This window comes from Anopheles coustani, chromosome 2 (genome assembly GCF_943734705.1).
Source record: "Anopheles coustani chromosome 2, idAnoCousDA_361_x.2, whole genome shotgun sequence".
Taxonomy (NCBI): Eukaryota; Metazoa; Arthropoda; class Insecta; order Diptera; family Culicidae; genus Anopheles; species Anopheles coustani.
In genome coordinates, this window is record NC_071289.1 from 68,863,010 (window position 1) to 68,879,922 (window position 16,913).

The 16,913-nt window shown below is 43.8% G+C and overlaps 1 protein-coding gene across 1 annotated transcript in view; it reads left to right on the forward strand.

Moving 5' to 3' along the window:
• The first annotated feature begins 3,437 nt into the window (after positions 1–3,437).
• LOC131263441 (cyclic nucleotide-gated cation channel alpha-3) overlaps positions 3,438–16,913 on the forward strand; it is a 62,022-nt gene continuing 48,546 nt past the window's right edge. Inside the window, exon 1 of the mRNA XM_058265642.1 lies at positions 3,438–3,657. Coding sequence (XP_058121625.1) covers positions 3,438–3,657 — 220 coding nt within the window. The remainder of the gene's footprint in view (positions 3,658–16,913) is intronic.

Below are 16,913 nucleotides of genomic sequence, written 5' to 3' on the forward strand. Positions count from 1 at the left end.
TCATTTATTTGCAAAGCAGTGCACCAAACGACATTGAAACGTACCTGTCCGATTTTACTTGCGTGTCCGCTTTTCGGGTCTTCGCGCACACTTTGGGCTCAGTAAAGTAAAACAATCGATTTTAATTCCATTTTCAGTTCACTTACATAGTGCAAGAGGTAATGAAAAGAAATGTATACGTTGAAGTTCAATATTCGATTCCGGGAACGCTGTAGACTTGCGAAAAAACAGCAGACCGTCTCATTTTACGAGCGTCCGATTTTACTTGCTGCAGACTGTACATTCATTTGGCTCAAGACTAATTCGGATTGATTTATAAATCTTTGGAGGTTCGAATGTCAAAACATTGATGAATTTGCTGCTATTTTACTATTCATGAATTCTTGGAATTCATGAATCCCGCAATAAATGAATCGAGATTTTCAAAATCGAAGCAAAGAGCCATTCAGATTCATGATTCTCGGAATCGGATTCGGAATCATGCAACTCTACAAATAACATGTTTTCATTATTTTATTTTACTGTTCAAGATTATTTTTTATCATTTATTATTATTCAACATTATTTTCTACCGTTTTTAAGACTTTATCCATTTGCCCTTTATTGTACCTAGGACACTTTACTAAAACAAAGCTTTAGCTGTTTGTGTCCTCGTTTCGCGACCAATCGACTCCGAAATAACCCGGCCTGTGAATGGCAGACAAGTTGTGTTGCTTTTCACGGGAAGGTGAAACGTCCAGCGCCCCAGCGAAGGCTGCGAAATAAAAAGTCATCAGCTCGTAAATTGGATTTATTTCGTGGTTATGGAGCAGTTTTTGCTGTTGCGATAAGTCATTTTGAGAGCGAAGGTCTTCTAATCTTTCCTTTGTTCACAATTCGGCCCCCCGTTTGGCTTGTTTTGCAGATTTATTCCCCTTTTCTTCCCCCTCCTCCTCCATCCTTCCCGTGGGAAGTTGCCAAAAGAGAAATTTATCTTGAAGGTGCTATGAGTTGAGGAAATATTTTTTTACTAGACACAAAATACCGCGATGCCGTGGATCGTAAATACACAACTGGCCGCTAAGATATGTCTTACCATCAAGCTTGATTTTGCAGAGAATTTAAAAAGAGTGAACACAAAAGAAATGTGTTTATCAGTGTGTAAACTTTTTCGCCATAATTTAATTGATCACTCCATTCGATACCGATTGAAACGAGATCTGGAGTTTCCCGGTGTTGGTTCCAGAGGTTTTGTTCGGTGAAAAAATAAAAGTACCGAATAATAAATTACTCCTTTGGGACTTCAGCGTGCTCGTCTTACTCGCTTCGGTGTATAGATGCTACCGAGAGTACGTCATATGTCATCCGAAGGACCTTCCGGTGTTTATCTGCTTTCGGCTCAAATTTCGCCCACGACTGCGAACAGCCGATGAAAAGAACACGATACCGATTGTCAATTAACGACTGGTGCCGCTGGGACGCCGGTAACTAATTGGGCTTTAAATGGCCCCACAGGAAGAAGTCCCCAGTCGCAGGTCGAAGGAAGCAGAAAAGGAAATAATAAATCGTTTCAAAATCAAAGCAATTGATTTTTGAGAAGAAAATCGAAAGACCAAAGGAACACAATTAATGACATGTTCTCTGCAGTTTTCCACTTGGGAGCTGCTTATTTTCTTCATTTGAAAGCTTTGAAGGCGGTAAATCAAATGAAAGTCGGGTAAAATAATGTGAAACATTAAAGCATGAATTTGTACACTCTTTTGTCAGCAAGGACGGACATGACTGGAAGTGAAGGATACATGCCACTTTACATGTCCACAATCATAGTATACAGAGGTATATTTTCTTGATAAAAATATTTTCAAACTGAATAAGAAGCATAAATGTGGTACGTTGTAGAGTTTTTACGAATTTTTAGATTAAATTATTTTACATGTTAAGTTCACAATAGTAGTGGTTAGTGAAGCGAGAAGCTCTTATCAGTGTTGTTTGTTATAACATGAAATCTTTAATAGAGAATTGTGTAATTCCGATTCAGATTTATAAATCTGAATGATTCTTTGCATCGTTTTAGAGATTTGTGAACCTTTTAATCAGAGATTCATGAATTCCACAGATTCATTAATGTAAAAAGAACAGAAAAATAATAGCCAAAACGTGGGTAGAGATTCATTAAAGATCCACGAAAGATTCATAAAGATTCATTAGAGTTTCGTAGATTCATCAACGTTTGAAGATTCGAATCCCAACAGATTCATAAATCAATCTGAATGAACCTTAGGTGAAAGATTCATAAGAGCCACAACACTAATTTAATAGCAATAGATGGAGTAAAATTTGTGAAAAGGAGAGAAAATCTCTTTGAGTCGTTGAGTCTGTAGGCTTTTCACTGGTGTTTGTATTCTAAATATTCGAATGCATGTTTTTAATAATGAAATCATTTGATGGAACGTGGCAAACTGTGTGGACAATGCACACTCAATGCTATTAAATTAATCGGAGCTCTTTGCGTAGAATGCTATAAATTGTTTGAATACGTAATTATGTCGACCGTCTCGTGCATGTTCTTGCGGAACACATGATACCTTGCTTAGGTTCGTTCGAAAGATGATTTAAATAATCACAAGCTTCCCCGCATGCCGTGATACGCTCACAGCATAAGCCTACGCCATTGCGGAATGTTTTACGGTGTCAATTTCCCGCAATCGGGCGGGAGGGGTGGGTGCCGTCTATATGCGTACCGTTCATTTATTATTGGAACCCGTACGCCTGCACAGACGAAAGCACTCGAGCAAGGGCGGCATTCGGGAGGCATTTTGCCAACGATTCAATCTACATTTATGGCAATCGCTTGCACGCAAAAACTGACGACGGATAAACCGTGTTGCCGGGGTGGCGAGTGTTGCCTGGGTGGCCACCACAAGCCATGGTGGTTTAATCGGTGGTTTTCGGGGATGAGCCTCGGCCGGGCCGGGATTCGGGAGCAACAGTTTGCCGGGTGCCCCCGATCATTTACTAAATCTTGCCCGTGGTATCTCACCTTGTGCGGGGAAAATTGTTGCTCATTCTAACGTGGCGAGAGCGAGTGCCTAGCTCGGTCCAATTTGGCTCCGTCGCAGTTCCGGCATTCCTTGGATGGATGCATGCCAAAAAGCCGAGCGTCCCAGCGTTGATCTGGAGCAATTCCTCGTATTTGGCAATCTGGTACCCGCCTGGTTTGCGTCCGATCGAGCCTGTGTGTTGTGGCGTGCACCGGAGGAATTCGGAGACTATGGTACATGGCAGCATCTGCATTCCATCCTACATTCATCGGACCGCTTCGGCCATTATATACGGTTCCACTCGCTTCGCTTGCCAGGACGCCACCGAAAACATCCTCCTTCCTATCTCGCCCTCGCTACGCTCTCTTCTCTATCCCGCCATCTTTTTCCCAATTTTTCGTTGCAGTTAGCGCCATCATGTCAACAGCCAAAAGGCTGGTGCTATCGTTAAGAGGTCGTAAAGAATCTCACGGCACCGCCGGCACCTCCTCGACGCGGCTCGTCTCCGCCAACAGTACGTCCCCGGGGCACGAGCTCGACGAAATCGCTGTGGTTTCCGCCGGTGCCGACGTGTCCGGGCACGTCTCGTACGGCAGCTTATCCCTCGGGCACACCAATGGACCCCGCTACATTCCAGGTAAGTCGCCGTCGCCTCGGTGGCCGACGAACACTGTGTCAGGCGATACACCATCTTCCCGTTTTCCATCAGCATCATGTTTGAGTTGTTGTTTTTCCTTGTTTTCCGTTCGAAGACGATAAGGAGGTTTTCATTCCGAACCAGAAGCAACTGTAGTGACACGACGAACGGACAAGCCCCGGAAGTGGATGCGATATGTTCTCTGTGTGGCTTCTTCTCGACGGAACAGTTGTACGTTAGAAAAAGCGTTCTTAACCGTGGCCGGGTAGATTCCGCTTCGCTAGCCACGGTGGAAAACTATCGAATGCCATTCGCATCGACCGAGATCGAAACCGCTGCTCTGGCATGGCCATAAAAACCAAAACCATCGCTAGTTCCGAATCCGGGGATGGGGGGGAGGTACCCATCCCCGACGGTCCCGGGTGGCCGTAAAAAAGTTAAATGTCAATCAAATGGTGCTTGGCTGGTTGGCCGTTTTGCTAAATTGATGCCAATTTCTGTGTTGCATCGGCCGCAAGGCGAGCAAGCGTTTCAGCGCCGTCGCCGGGAATCATTATCATCACCATCACCATTCGGCGTGGATTGGTCCGGGGCGCACCGGAAGTGGTCGGGTAGCGGTGATTTCGGTGGCCCCGTAGCTCCCCATTCCCATTCCCGCGGCCGATGGCGCTTTTATGCGAATGCTGCGCCAAACTTTTCTGCAGACCATTCGTGCGTTATTGATTGTGTTGAATATCCTGTTATTTCGGCCGGTAACGGCGGCGGAAGTTGGGATTTTTATGGTCCCGTTTTTCTTACTTTTCCGATTACCATCGATGGGTTTGGCGGGTGATTTCGTACTCCTCCCGAGCCGTGCCTCAATTAGGTCGAATGGCCGTTAAAGGCAATTGGTTTTTGTCTTTGACTGGCTGGGGTTTTTTCGTGCTCGATTGGATATAATGCGGGGCAGGGAGAGGTTCAGCAAAAGGGCGCCCACCCAAGCTCCCGTACAAACCTGTGTTTTATTTGTTCCCTTTCCGCCTGTGTTGCTAGCTATAGTGGGAACGATTATGTGTTGTGATAGCGATCATATCCGGGAAAGCGTCGATTTCTTTGCCGATCGTTCCGGTTGTGTTTCCAGCAAAACACCCTAGACCAGGGATGTCAAACACGTTTGACCTCGCGGGACATAACGTATAATTGTTTGGATTGATGAAAATATGTTCTTATCAATGTGGTTTTACACTTTCACATTTTTTTATTTTAAACTACTTCTTATCAAATTTTCAATTTTTTGTAAAAGAGAAGGTTCGAATTCAAATCAAGTTTATTTCAATATTTCTTGTAATTTGACAATGCAAAAAAAAAATTGAAAGAAAAATGCACAATTTAGGTAAAGATTTAGAAAAGTAAAGGTTTATTATTACTATAGCTAATAAGCTAACTTGTTGCCCCACATCTGTTATTTTCTTTAGATTGCTCTTGTAGTTCATCACATTTGTTTTCTATGAACACTTTTTATTTGCTTGTCTTGAAAAACCTGTGCAAAATCTTTGCTCTTGTCAACTTCTATATATTGGCTTGATGTGGATCAAAGTTGTACATCACTTTCTAATAGAAGTTGTTTAAATTGATATTCGTTCAGTTCCCTTGCAATTCGCAGTTCGGGAAACCATTCAAAAAAAAAAATTTGCTATTCAAACGAAAACCAATACTCATCTCAAAGGGAGGAGTATTGGCTTTATTAAAAGGGGTCGCTGGTCACATCCAATGTTCTTGCGGGGGCCGCATGTTTGACTTCCCTGTCCTAGACCCAACGGCATGCACTAAACTGAAAAATTGAAATGGCTGTGAATAATCGAAAGTGCTCTCCGTTCGCACGTTTACACCTAAAGGGAGTGGTTGGTCCCGGACGGCGCATCCTGTTCATTAGCAGCGTTTGCCGGCACCTGGCAAGGAAATCGAATCGTCCCAACAACCATTTTTGCATCATCATCGACCAACCGGGAAATAGGAAAAACCCAACAGAAAGTATCGTGCAGGTTGAACGGCGCAACGTTGCAATTAATTTATTAAATTCATTTAGCCTATTTTTCCGAATCGCTTTCGCCCTCGGGCTCGTGCCGACAGTTGAGTTCAAGGGCTCTTCGCTGTCATGCAGTTGGCCACCGAACCACCCGATGGAGTTAGGTTTCTTTTTGTGTGTTTCATTCCAACACGCTCCTCCAACCTTTCCCGTCTTTGGTTTATTTCGTTTTATGAACCGTACTCAGCCAAGGTGTCAATTTTGCTGCTCGCAGCAGGAAAAGGAGTGTGGCGACAGGAAGCGCGGGCTGTAATAGCCAGCCTCTTCGACACCTGGGCGCTTGGTCTCCCCCCCTCTCCCTGGGGGAGGATTGCGCAATTGCGGCCGGTGTTTGTGTTCCCTCAAACGGTCTGATGATGTTTCTGATACCGGTTTGTGTCGGTGGATTACACGTTGACAGACGAAGTTGTTGCGAGTCGTCGGGACCGTTTGCGTCCTATAGCTGGCGATAGCATTTGCGTCAAACGATCGCCACAACTGACCGACCCTTCATGTGTGGTCGGTTGCGTCTTGTGCGGGCGTACGCGTTTGTTTGATGGGAAGTGAAGCCGGCTCCCTCGACTCGCCATCGAGGCGGTTGCGTTTGCAAAATGGGCTCAAGCAGCTCGGTTTGGCTCCGCCGGCCGGGATACGGGGCAATTAGCTTAATTGGAGATCGGTTAGTATCTGTCAGTTGAACAGTTCATTACCTTTTATCGACCATTGTGCTGGGTCCTGCCGGGTGATGGAAAGCGAGTTCGTTCCGTGGACCGACGCTAGTGAACGGATTTCTGTGGATGCGCGGAATGCACGTGCAATGTTGAAACGTCTGAGTGGTGTCGAGTACTAACGTGTCCGAAGGAAGACTCAATGAATTTGATCTCTCCAAGAACAGATTGTGCCCGAAAGTAGGCATAGTTGTTCCTTTTAGTTGATCAAATGTAATTTGCTACAGCTAGGCATTCATACTCTATTCTAAAGTCTCATTCGTATATAATAATTGCCTTTTGACTGGCAATTGATGATTAGTGTTTGAATTTTACTTTGGAAAACAAGTAAAAGAGAATCATAAAAACTGATCAGGACGATCAAAATTTGTTCTAGCCTGCACATTTTGAAGCAAATGATTCAAGCAACATACCATTTGAGTATCTTTTCTTAAATTTCATTTGATGTATTCAAACGTTAGAGCATTTACTTTTCCTTTTAAGTTATAAGCAATGAAATTTTAAGTTTTTGTTTTTATAAAATTACTATCGATAAAATGCTTAGTTTACATGAAGCGCGAAGCATCCATTGCAAACGGTAAAATGCTGTTATAGTCAGGCAACTGTCAAAATGTGCAAAAAAATATTTTTTGGTCGATGAGTGAAAAATAGATTTTCAAAAAATGTGCGTACCTGGTAAAGAGGGCGAGTCGATGGAAAATAGTAGTTTGTGGTGATGTACGATGTTTCTTGATGAGATTTCAGTGAACAAATTACCTCTCTGCTGTGTTTTTTATAGTTAAACATTCAAATCAAGATTGACTGCGCTTCCATTTAGATCGGCTCACGAATGTAACGTCTGCACGAAACGAAAAAAAATGACAGCAAATCTGATATTTTCACGTGTATTTTCAGTCTTTTGCGCCTCGTCTAAATAAGCGAAATAGATTAATAAAAACTATTATTGATCATTTGCAATTACAAACCTATCGTTAGTTATTATCGTCAAAATAGTGTTTCAAACCATTTAATGTTTTACAAAATTGTATTGAATGTTGTTGAAACAAGGCCAACTTATTTTGATTGGATTAGTATTAAGAGAAGGATGTAAATGGTTCTCTTGAAGTACACCTAGAGTGTTTTTGGTTTTATTTTAATAAAATATTACCGATTGCTACAGCCGAGATGAAACTCATAATTTCGACAAAATCTGCTTAAAACATTCATCATCACTAAAGGATGAGGTACATTTGGCAGCAGATGGCACGATTTGACTACCGTACTCCGGAGCCCATTAAATGGGTTCTTAATATAATTACTCCCTTTCAGAATGAACATTCAAAACTATCGCAGGGGCGCCAATGAAGAAGGGCCATTCAAGTATCGTTATCTTTATCGTTCTCTACACTGGGTTGAAATGGACTTCTGCCCACTCCGGAGCGCGCTGGGGATAAAATACGCAGTCGCATGGAACGGCGAGTTGTGAAACAACAATTAAAATATTTCTCCCTTGTCACCCCAGCAGTGGCACGTCTCGTGATTTGTCTGTTTGCCACAAAGAGAAGACTCTTCCAAAGCGTATTGAAACACTTCCTGAATTGATAATCTGGAGTTTCGTCCTCTAGCGCGAATCGAACCAGAGGAGGTTGTTCCAAGAAACGGTACGAAAATAATCCAATATCCGACATCCACCTGATCGGTGCGCCGGAGGTCAGTCCAAACGTATCCCATTACGGGGCGCAGCGCTCTAACTTGAAACGGACTTGAATCCGACCAATCCATTACTTTTACCTACGGCTTGGGTCTGGAGAGCTTGTTGTTCGTATGCGGCCTTTTTTGTTTGCAAAGCATTCTTCATGCTTCTCCCAACTTCCGTTTGGGAATTATCTTTCGTCGCATGAATCGCGATAGCGTGAGGAGCGTAAAATTCATTAAATTTGCATAATTACACACTTTACGGAGGGAGTCACGATAGTCGGCCCATCCCCGGGAAGCTGCTCCTGTCCCAAGATTTACCGCACCGTACTAACTTTGTCGACCATTTGCACCGCATTCCCTCCGGGCTGGGAAGGGAGTTGGGCTGGGCGGAGGGCTATTTTTACAGCTAGCAGGCAGGGTGGGACGTGCGGACGCTGAAAAGCATTTCATTTCAGTTTTAGCTTTTTACGCCCGGCTGGTTTCAGTTACCCGTTTATTTCTTGGCGCTCGGCGGGAATATGATTCGTGCACCGATCCACACCACACCCCGTTGGCGCTGGCCGGGCCTGGGTGTCCGTTTTCTATTTACCCTGCGGCAAAAAGGGAAAATGTCGCATCGTCGGCGATGGGCGTCGCATAGGGACGATGCCAGAACGCCGGTGACACGCCGGCAGGCGGGCAATGAAAGGCCTACGGGGTGGAAATGGTTGCCGCCTGCGACGATTACATCATCATCGTCGACGGAAGCGCTAAAAATAGTACGCCATCAGCATACTCCGCAGCGATTCTCGCCCGCCAGCGAGTCCTCCGAAATGTGTCCCACAGCGTACGCGCCCTCCATCAATGGGAGCGCGCGTGCCGAAACCATGGCGAAGTGGGACAAAGCTTAAGGGGTGGTGCAGCGTGGCAACTCTAGCAGCGGGTATTTAGCTTTGGCTAAGTAGCTTCGGTAGAGTTTAGCAATCGTACATACTGTTTGAGTTCATTTCAGTTTCGTCCCCGAAGGATCTCGCAGCACTTCGCACACTATGCTATGCAGTACGACAGTCGTCGCTGTCTTGCCCGGTTCCTCCGATACCCTCGGAAGGTCAGCGGGCAAAGGGGCAAATAAACGTCTTAGTGTTCCTTTGGGGATGTTCTGTAAAACGTACTCTTCGGAATATTTCCCGACAGCTTGCATTCGTCTATGGCAGGGGTCGGCAAAGTCTGGCTCGCAAGAAAATGTTAGTGTTTTATGCAAAAAACCTATCTTAATTTGTATTGATTTCGTTCACGATTTAATTTTCTTTCGCCCAAAAATGAAGATTAAAATTGATGAACGAAATGTCTTCCTCGTATACTTTTTGTTAGATTATTTCTAACGTTCTTGCATTATCGTTTTAAAATATTCTAGTCTCGAGACACACAAGTCCAAAATCTGGTGGCAGTCACTCGTTAAGTCGTGCATTCCAAACAGCAACATTCAAAGAATATAGTTTTCTAGCGAAATAAAATAATGGTGGAAATATTGAAAACAGTACAACAAACCAAAGTTAATAAAATGAAAAAGATCAAAATTCAACGAAAATAAGTATGACAATTTTTGAAAAAGTATAACTTTGTACAGTACCTTTAGAACTACTTTGAAAACATTAAAACATCGTTTAAGGTATTCGGTCCACGCTTTCGATTTCTTTTTAATCATTTGGCCCTTTTTAGACAATGTATGCCGACCCCTGGTCTATGGAATGGAAACTTTCAAGGTGGACACATCGGGAAAAGGAGAGCGTGAAAAATACCATACACACGTACATCCTCAAACCTCCCTTAGGGAGCACCCTTCTTAAACGCCTCTGCACAGTGGTACCCACCAGGGTGTGCCGTATGGTAGATGGCACCGACTCAGTTGTGATAGGTGACGTAAAAGTGTCCTACCCTGTTTTACCAGTGCGCCACAACGCTTGTTTTTCCACGACGCAAACGAAACAGTAAACGCACCGCTATCTTCTCTTTCCCGACGTTCTGACGGAAGCAACGGAACCGAAGTCTTCTGAAGGACACCTCTGGGAAAAAGGTTGTGAAAAAATAAGCACCAGTCGATGGCTAGCTTCGCGGATGGCAGCCCGCGGTGGCACGTTGCATACATCCACACCCTTTGCCGGTGGTGAAAGTGTGCGAAAAGAAATTAACCTCCACGGGACCATTTGCACGACTCGCTAACCGCTTCCAGGAGGGGCGAGAATGTTTTCCTGTCGCCAAAGTTCTAGCATCCATCCAACCATTTGCCATCAGCGCTGGTTCTGCCTAGGTCCGGTGGAAATGTAATTAAATTAATTAGCACTGGAAAATGGAATGCTACTCCCTCGTGCACTGTGGTTCCGTTTTTGGGGACGAAGGGGCGTTCGAGATATGACGCCGTACACTCGCCAACATCGCGAAGGGAAATTGCGCGCCATGGATCACAAACGGGAGCCACCATATTTTGTTCACCCAACCCAGTGAGCCCCAAATGGTTGTTAATACAAAGCTTGTCCACTAGATGGGACCGTCCACCCAACCTTTGGCCGTGGTTGCAATTTATTCTGCGATGACCTCGAAATTCCCTAGCCTCCAAAACGACCGTTGGGTGTCGTCCTCGGTCGGTCGGGATTATGAGTCCAAGTAATAAGTGCCCGAAAGGGGTTGGACAGACATCGTGTTGATACTAATCGCCTACCAATAACACGCGTTCCTGTCGCTAACTGCGTCGATTTGCGTGGTTTGCGTGAGTTGGCTGTTTAGTTCGTGGCCGCAGTGAAAGTTTTCGGCAGCTACAGGTGATTATTTACGATCCGGTTAAGGTTCGCGTGCGCGTACAAATTGTTTGCTTAATGGTATCTGCGTGCAAGTTTTTGTGGAACTGTCAACGAACGTGCGTTGATGGTGCTACTTAACGAGGCGAACAATCGAAGTAATAGCTGGACCGGTGTTTATTACGTGGTGTGTTTATCGCGACCAATAAAAGGGGATTGTATCTATTTGCGTTTAAAAACCTTTAAATAGAAGAAAGGAGAATTTAAATACACTCTTCGAACTTGCAGCCATTTTCCCATTAGTGATGAGAAAACTCCAAAATTTCGAAAGCAGATCAGATCATTTGTGCTCTCAGCCAAAGAACGGATTAGATCAGAAGAGCTTCATTGAAATCCAATGCCATACCGCTACGGGTAAAGGCATCACTCGGATCATAATGGAGCATTTGCTCTCATACTTTCCGATCAGATCCGATTATATAAACTAGAGAGCAGATCGGATCATAAGAAGCTATTCCTTGTTCTCATCACTAATTTCCATGCACGTTTTTGCCTCGAATGGTTAGCGCAATTGGTTGATCTAAGATCTTTCTAGCAATCGTATAAAGCAGCTCTTTAGATGAGCGAGTGGAGAATCTACAAAAAAGTGCTCAATGTTTGACGTGGGTTAAACAATGGTCTACCTTCGAGCATACCGAAACACATTTTACCGTCGAAGATGAACGAATACTAACACACTAAAATCATGCCTTTCGGGGACGACAACCGTTGACAGATGACAAATGGACTGCTTAATGTAGAGTGATGCTTAAAATCTGCCTCAAGCGAAACTTGTGATCCGTCATCGTTGGAACCGGCGAGAGGGAAAGTGAGTGGTGCCGTTGCCGTTGGCAGGTGGAATAAATTTCCTAATCCAGTCGATTATTCAATTCTCTAAGCACCGCCGCGTTGAAATAATAGATAGCATTCGAAAGGCTCACCGGTTCCGCACCCCCGCCCGGGGAAAACAGCGCTGACGGGAAGCGTCGAAAGGTCACCGCATTTCAACAGGCGTGCGTCCCTTAAACGTGGCCAGAAGTAAAAAGGATTCGTTCGCAGCCGGTTTGGTGTCTTACCCGGCGTAACATGGGAGTTACATGAACCGGTCGGTAGTGGGTCAGATGAAACTGCGATTTGATGGAACGGTTTTCCGTGGAACATTATTCATTCCAACGGAGAGAACCACGCCACGTTGCCATTGTAGGCACCACGATGTTAGTTGAGTTACGCTCTACACGCAAAGAACTTACGCGGAACTCCGTTGGCGTCGGGAATTTCAGGGATGCCAGCGCACATTCACGTCGCCGAACGAAATCCTGCCCCCACCGCGTGTGCACATGCCTTGGGCTTGGGTCGGAGGATTTCGGAACGAAAATAAACCAGTTTACTCGGGGACGATGCCGGGGATCGGGGAGGGTAAAATTTAATATTCGGTATTTCACGCACGCCTCGCATACCTCGTTTTACGCCCTAGCTCCGAAACCTCGTTTACTGGCGATGGTTGAGTGATTGTTTGGGGAATATGCATATCGATCAGTTACCAGCGCACCGTTACGCAGAACTGTTGGCATGTTGTTTGATAGAGCGAAATGAAGATTTAGTGGCTTCGTTCCGCGGACAGGGACACAATCCTGGCTTTCCGGTACGGTGTTCATTCGTTGCAATGTTGTATGGAGATACAGACTGGGGTTTGTTTTCTCGGGATTTAAATGAGGAAAAAGAAGGGATTCAAAAGTTTTTTTTAATTGAAAACCTTGAAAACCGACTACACTCTGTCCAGTTGCATGATTTGCGTGATTATCAATGAACATATTGGCAAATTAACTCACTCCCGGGAAGTTTTTGATAAAAACTTAACAAATTTGCTATAATCAGTACGCACATGATAGTACAACATAGCATACCAAAAATAATTTGATAAAACGTTGAAAGTCCAATCAATGATTATCAAGTTGCTGTAAGACCACTTGAATACAATTGGGTTGCAAAGGCATTATTCCTAACTAGTGTGTAGGTACAATAGATTTTAGAGTTTGATAAAACAATCAGTTTTTTGATCTGAATAATTCGATTTGGCATACATTGATTGAAGCTAACTAGCAAAGTTGGTTCAAAGATTATTAAACTTGTCGGAATTGGCTGTACTAGTTCGTTGAGAACCATGTCCCTTTTAATAAATACAGCTAATTTAATATTAACAATGAATTGCAGCCTAATTTAAACCTTTCTAATCGAAGAAATTCACATGTTCACTTCAACTGTTGAATGTTTTATTTGCTGCCATGGTAAAAACAAGTAGTTGCAACACAAGGTCCTTTCAAAAATGTTAATTAATGATAGCGTACGCATGTTTAGTACATTAATATAATCTGCTAGTCATCTCAAATAATATAATGGCCAGCTCGAGAAGGAAAACTTAATAACATCTCACGCAAAACTTAATTATAATAAATTAATTCTATTCTTTCCTCAGAACTGGTCAATTTCCATTTAAACCATTTGAAACATCCTAGACAAACGTTTTCAGCTGCAAAAAAAATTGACCATCACATATGAAACATACATCATTATTCTAGCGCAACTGACTTATCAGCTTTATAACAATGTTCGCCAACGCAAACAAATGATTAATCAAAATGTTCTACATAGTTTTCCTGATAAGTCATATTGTTTTTACCAACATCAAGTAGTTTGTTACAAGTTTTTGTGTCAGTATTGAAACTTGGATAATTTTTGGTTACTTTTTCTAAGGACTTTTAATTAATATTTGAGAGATCCTTATTCAAAAACGTCCAACCCATGTCTTGAACATTTTTTTCAAAGGTTTAAAGAAAGTCTAGGCAACTTTAATGAAATTAATGAAAATTCCAGGGGGTCTTATAGCAACTGGACAGAGTGTATGCAACACAACCATACTTGCATTACGCTGTGTGCTTCGCAATCCAACGATAGAAAAATAGTTTACCTCGTCTCTCGAAAGTGGTCAATTCAATTTTGTTTGTTCCATTTTGACAAAAAACCTCGCTTCCGAGTTCGTGAAATCGTCCCTGGGCAGCTATCGATTCGCCATTCTATTTTCAGCTTTCTAACTTTGCATACATTAGTTTTTGTTTGCGTTGTTTGTTGTTGAACTCAATCTCGATGATGAAACCCATTCGTGTGACGACGTTCCATGCGTCACGGATGCAAATCTATTTTGTTTTTCTATACACTTTCTTACTTCGCTGTATCGTCGCCTAAATTGAATCGAATGTTGTTTCTCTTTTCTTTTATCCTTTTCGACCTGGTTCCAAGCGCTGGCGATTGGCGTATTCGGCATATCCGCCGATACATCCGCAGCTGGCGGAGCGTTTCCGTATGACCGGACGTTGAAACGTCAGCAAGAAATTAATATTCATGGCTGAGCAATGTGATACGTTGCCTCGGTGTTCGAATGCGCCCCGACCCGACGACGACTAGAGATCGGGCATAAATCATTCAATTTGCAATTTTGCTTGCACACGCTAATCGTCTCGTTACATATGCGCCGGGCTTCAGCTTGCAGTCCGGGGGCAAAGGGTGGGGAAACTTTTCCCAGCACTCCCAACTACACCGCCACGTGGATGGGATTTGACAAGAGAAGATTCTTGTTGTGTAGCTCTGGCTCGGGGATTGCAAATTGGTTGTGGGCAGATCTGTACGTGGGTATGTGTTATTCTTCCCTGCAGCTCCGCAGTGACTGTCGGAAAGGAAACAAGTTTTGCAACACTGGGAGGTGTTTTTCTTATGGTAAGGAAGTGGAAGAAACGGAGGGAGAGATTGAGCTCGGTTTGAAGTATGTTTCTTGTTGGACTTTCTGGGCAAGGCGGGCTGCTACGGAAATCTACATCGTACCTTCGATGCGAACAGGAAAATTTCGTACGTCCTGCCAGAGTGTGAAATGTGTCGACGGTAGGTGAAAACTCATTTGAATAATTAGAAAACACCCAATGAAGGAAGACCGGAAGTTTTTTGCTGTGCGAAACTCTTTCGCCATTCGTCGGCCTTTCGTACTGCAGGCACATAAAGAAAACAACGTAATACAATTTTTCTTACAATTTTACCAGAATTTTTTTCTCTGTCAAACTCGCCTTGGTAACCTTTCACCTTTCTTGAAAATCTGTTCCGTATTCAAATGTGCCTTTTTCAACATTTTCTTGCGCGAAAAAAGAAACCCCACAGAAGCTCCGGGGGATGAAGGATGTGTAAATTATAATTCCCGATTGTTGTACGGGTGCGCTTCCTTTGTGTGTGTGTGTGTAACTTTCATTTGCTTCGCACCATCCATCAGCAATGGTGCGGGCTGATTTGCCATTGTTTGGGCCGCTTCCGTGCACGCGAGTGGCGGCGGTTTTATTTTCCGTGAAAACAACCAGATTGTGGCAAAAAAGCAACGAAAAGAGCAAAACAAAAGGCAACGGAGTTGGTTGCCGGGGCTGCCGGTGGAGTGGGACGAGCGAAAGGAGTAAACAATCGGCAGGATATATTGGGCTAGAAGTGGAAAAGGCCCGAAAAGATCAAATCGTTTCGCGTCTTTCTCACGTTGCTACCTTTTCTGGGTCAAAAGGATTGCTTTCAAGTTGTGTGAAGCACGAGGTGAAAAACGAATGTTGGGTGGAAAATGTAGCAAGCAACGTATTGGAAATGTCGCTGTTGAATATTTTACAGCGGCAAACAAATGCAAATTCTCGTATGACTTGTTTGGCTGTTTGTGGAAAGCAAATATCTTTTGATTTTTCGCAGAGAAGATCGATAAAATTATTGCTTTCAATTTGAACATGATTTACTGTCCTTGTTATTGATTGGTTTTTTTCTGTTTCTATTTAATTTCTATCTGGTATAATTTCCAGAAAAACATTCAAGTAGAACATAAGAACATTTCCTAAAAATTGTTCTCATGCAACACACCTCTTCCAACTGACTTAAAATGCATTAACAAAAATCGTGCATGGAAATTAACTTAGTAAAACTACTTCCGAGTAGTACCTATATTAGTATGTTCCGCTAAATCAATAATTTCCATGAACAATGTTCCGCATAAACATTTTCAACACTGCGTCACGTTTGGCATTAGTTTTTTGATCCACCACCCTGCGGTGTGTTTATCGAAACATCGTTGAAAGGCGTAAATAAACACCCAATTCAAGGCTCCTCTCCTTTGCCGAGGAAAAGAAAAAAGGTTCACCTTCCGACACATTCTCCCCGCATCGCTTCTATCGCTTCAAACTCCCACTTCCACTTTCGTGGAAGCGAGTGGAACCTTTTTTTGCAAGTTATTTCGATTTAGTGGGCGCACCGTGAGAAGTTTTAATCAAAAGCTCTAGTTCCCGGTAGAGCATAAAATTTACGCATTATTACCTTCGCCCTCGCCTCGAACCACAACGTGGATGAGTTTCTGCCGTACACATACACACACACACCGAGTTACACATCCGACGCTTATTTCGACCGAAGGTTCGAAGCCTCTACCATGTAAGAGAAAGATTTTCCGCTTGGTTCTAACGGCACTCCTCATGTCGCAGCCATCCTCTCCGCCAGGGATTAAGGTGTGTTTATGTGTGTGTGTGTGTGTGTGTGTATATATGACACAATGGCCAGATCGCTGCGAATCCTTCGGACGATCAAAAGCAGGAAGTTGGGGCCACCCTATATCCACCGGAAGTTGCCCTTTGCGGAGCACGAACTTCCCTCGATGAGAAAAAAAACAGAAACAGTCTTGGAAAGGGAAAAAGGTAGTTAGTCCGTTGGGGTTTTCCCGATACATACACGCCGTTCGAGCCATTTGCGAAGGACCCAAAAAGGTGCGGGAAAGAGTCATTCATTAACTCAGCACTTCTTTTATTTAGCACCGGCATCCCTTTTGTTTCACCCGGCCCACCCCGGGTGGGCGTTCGTTGAAAGTGAGGGAAGGGGAGGTGAACGATTCTGATCAAGAGTTTCCTTGCCACCGCTTGGCTGTGTTGGTGCCGGTCCGCACAC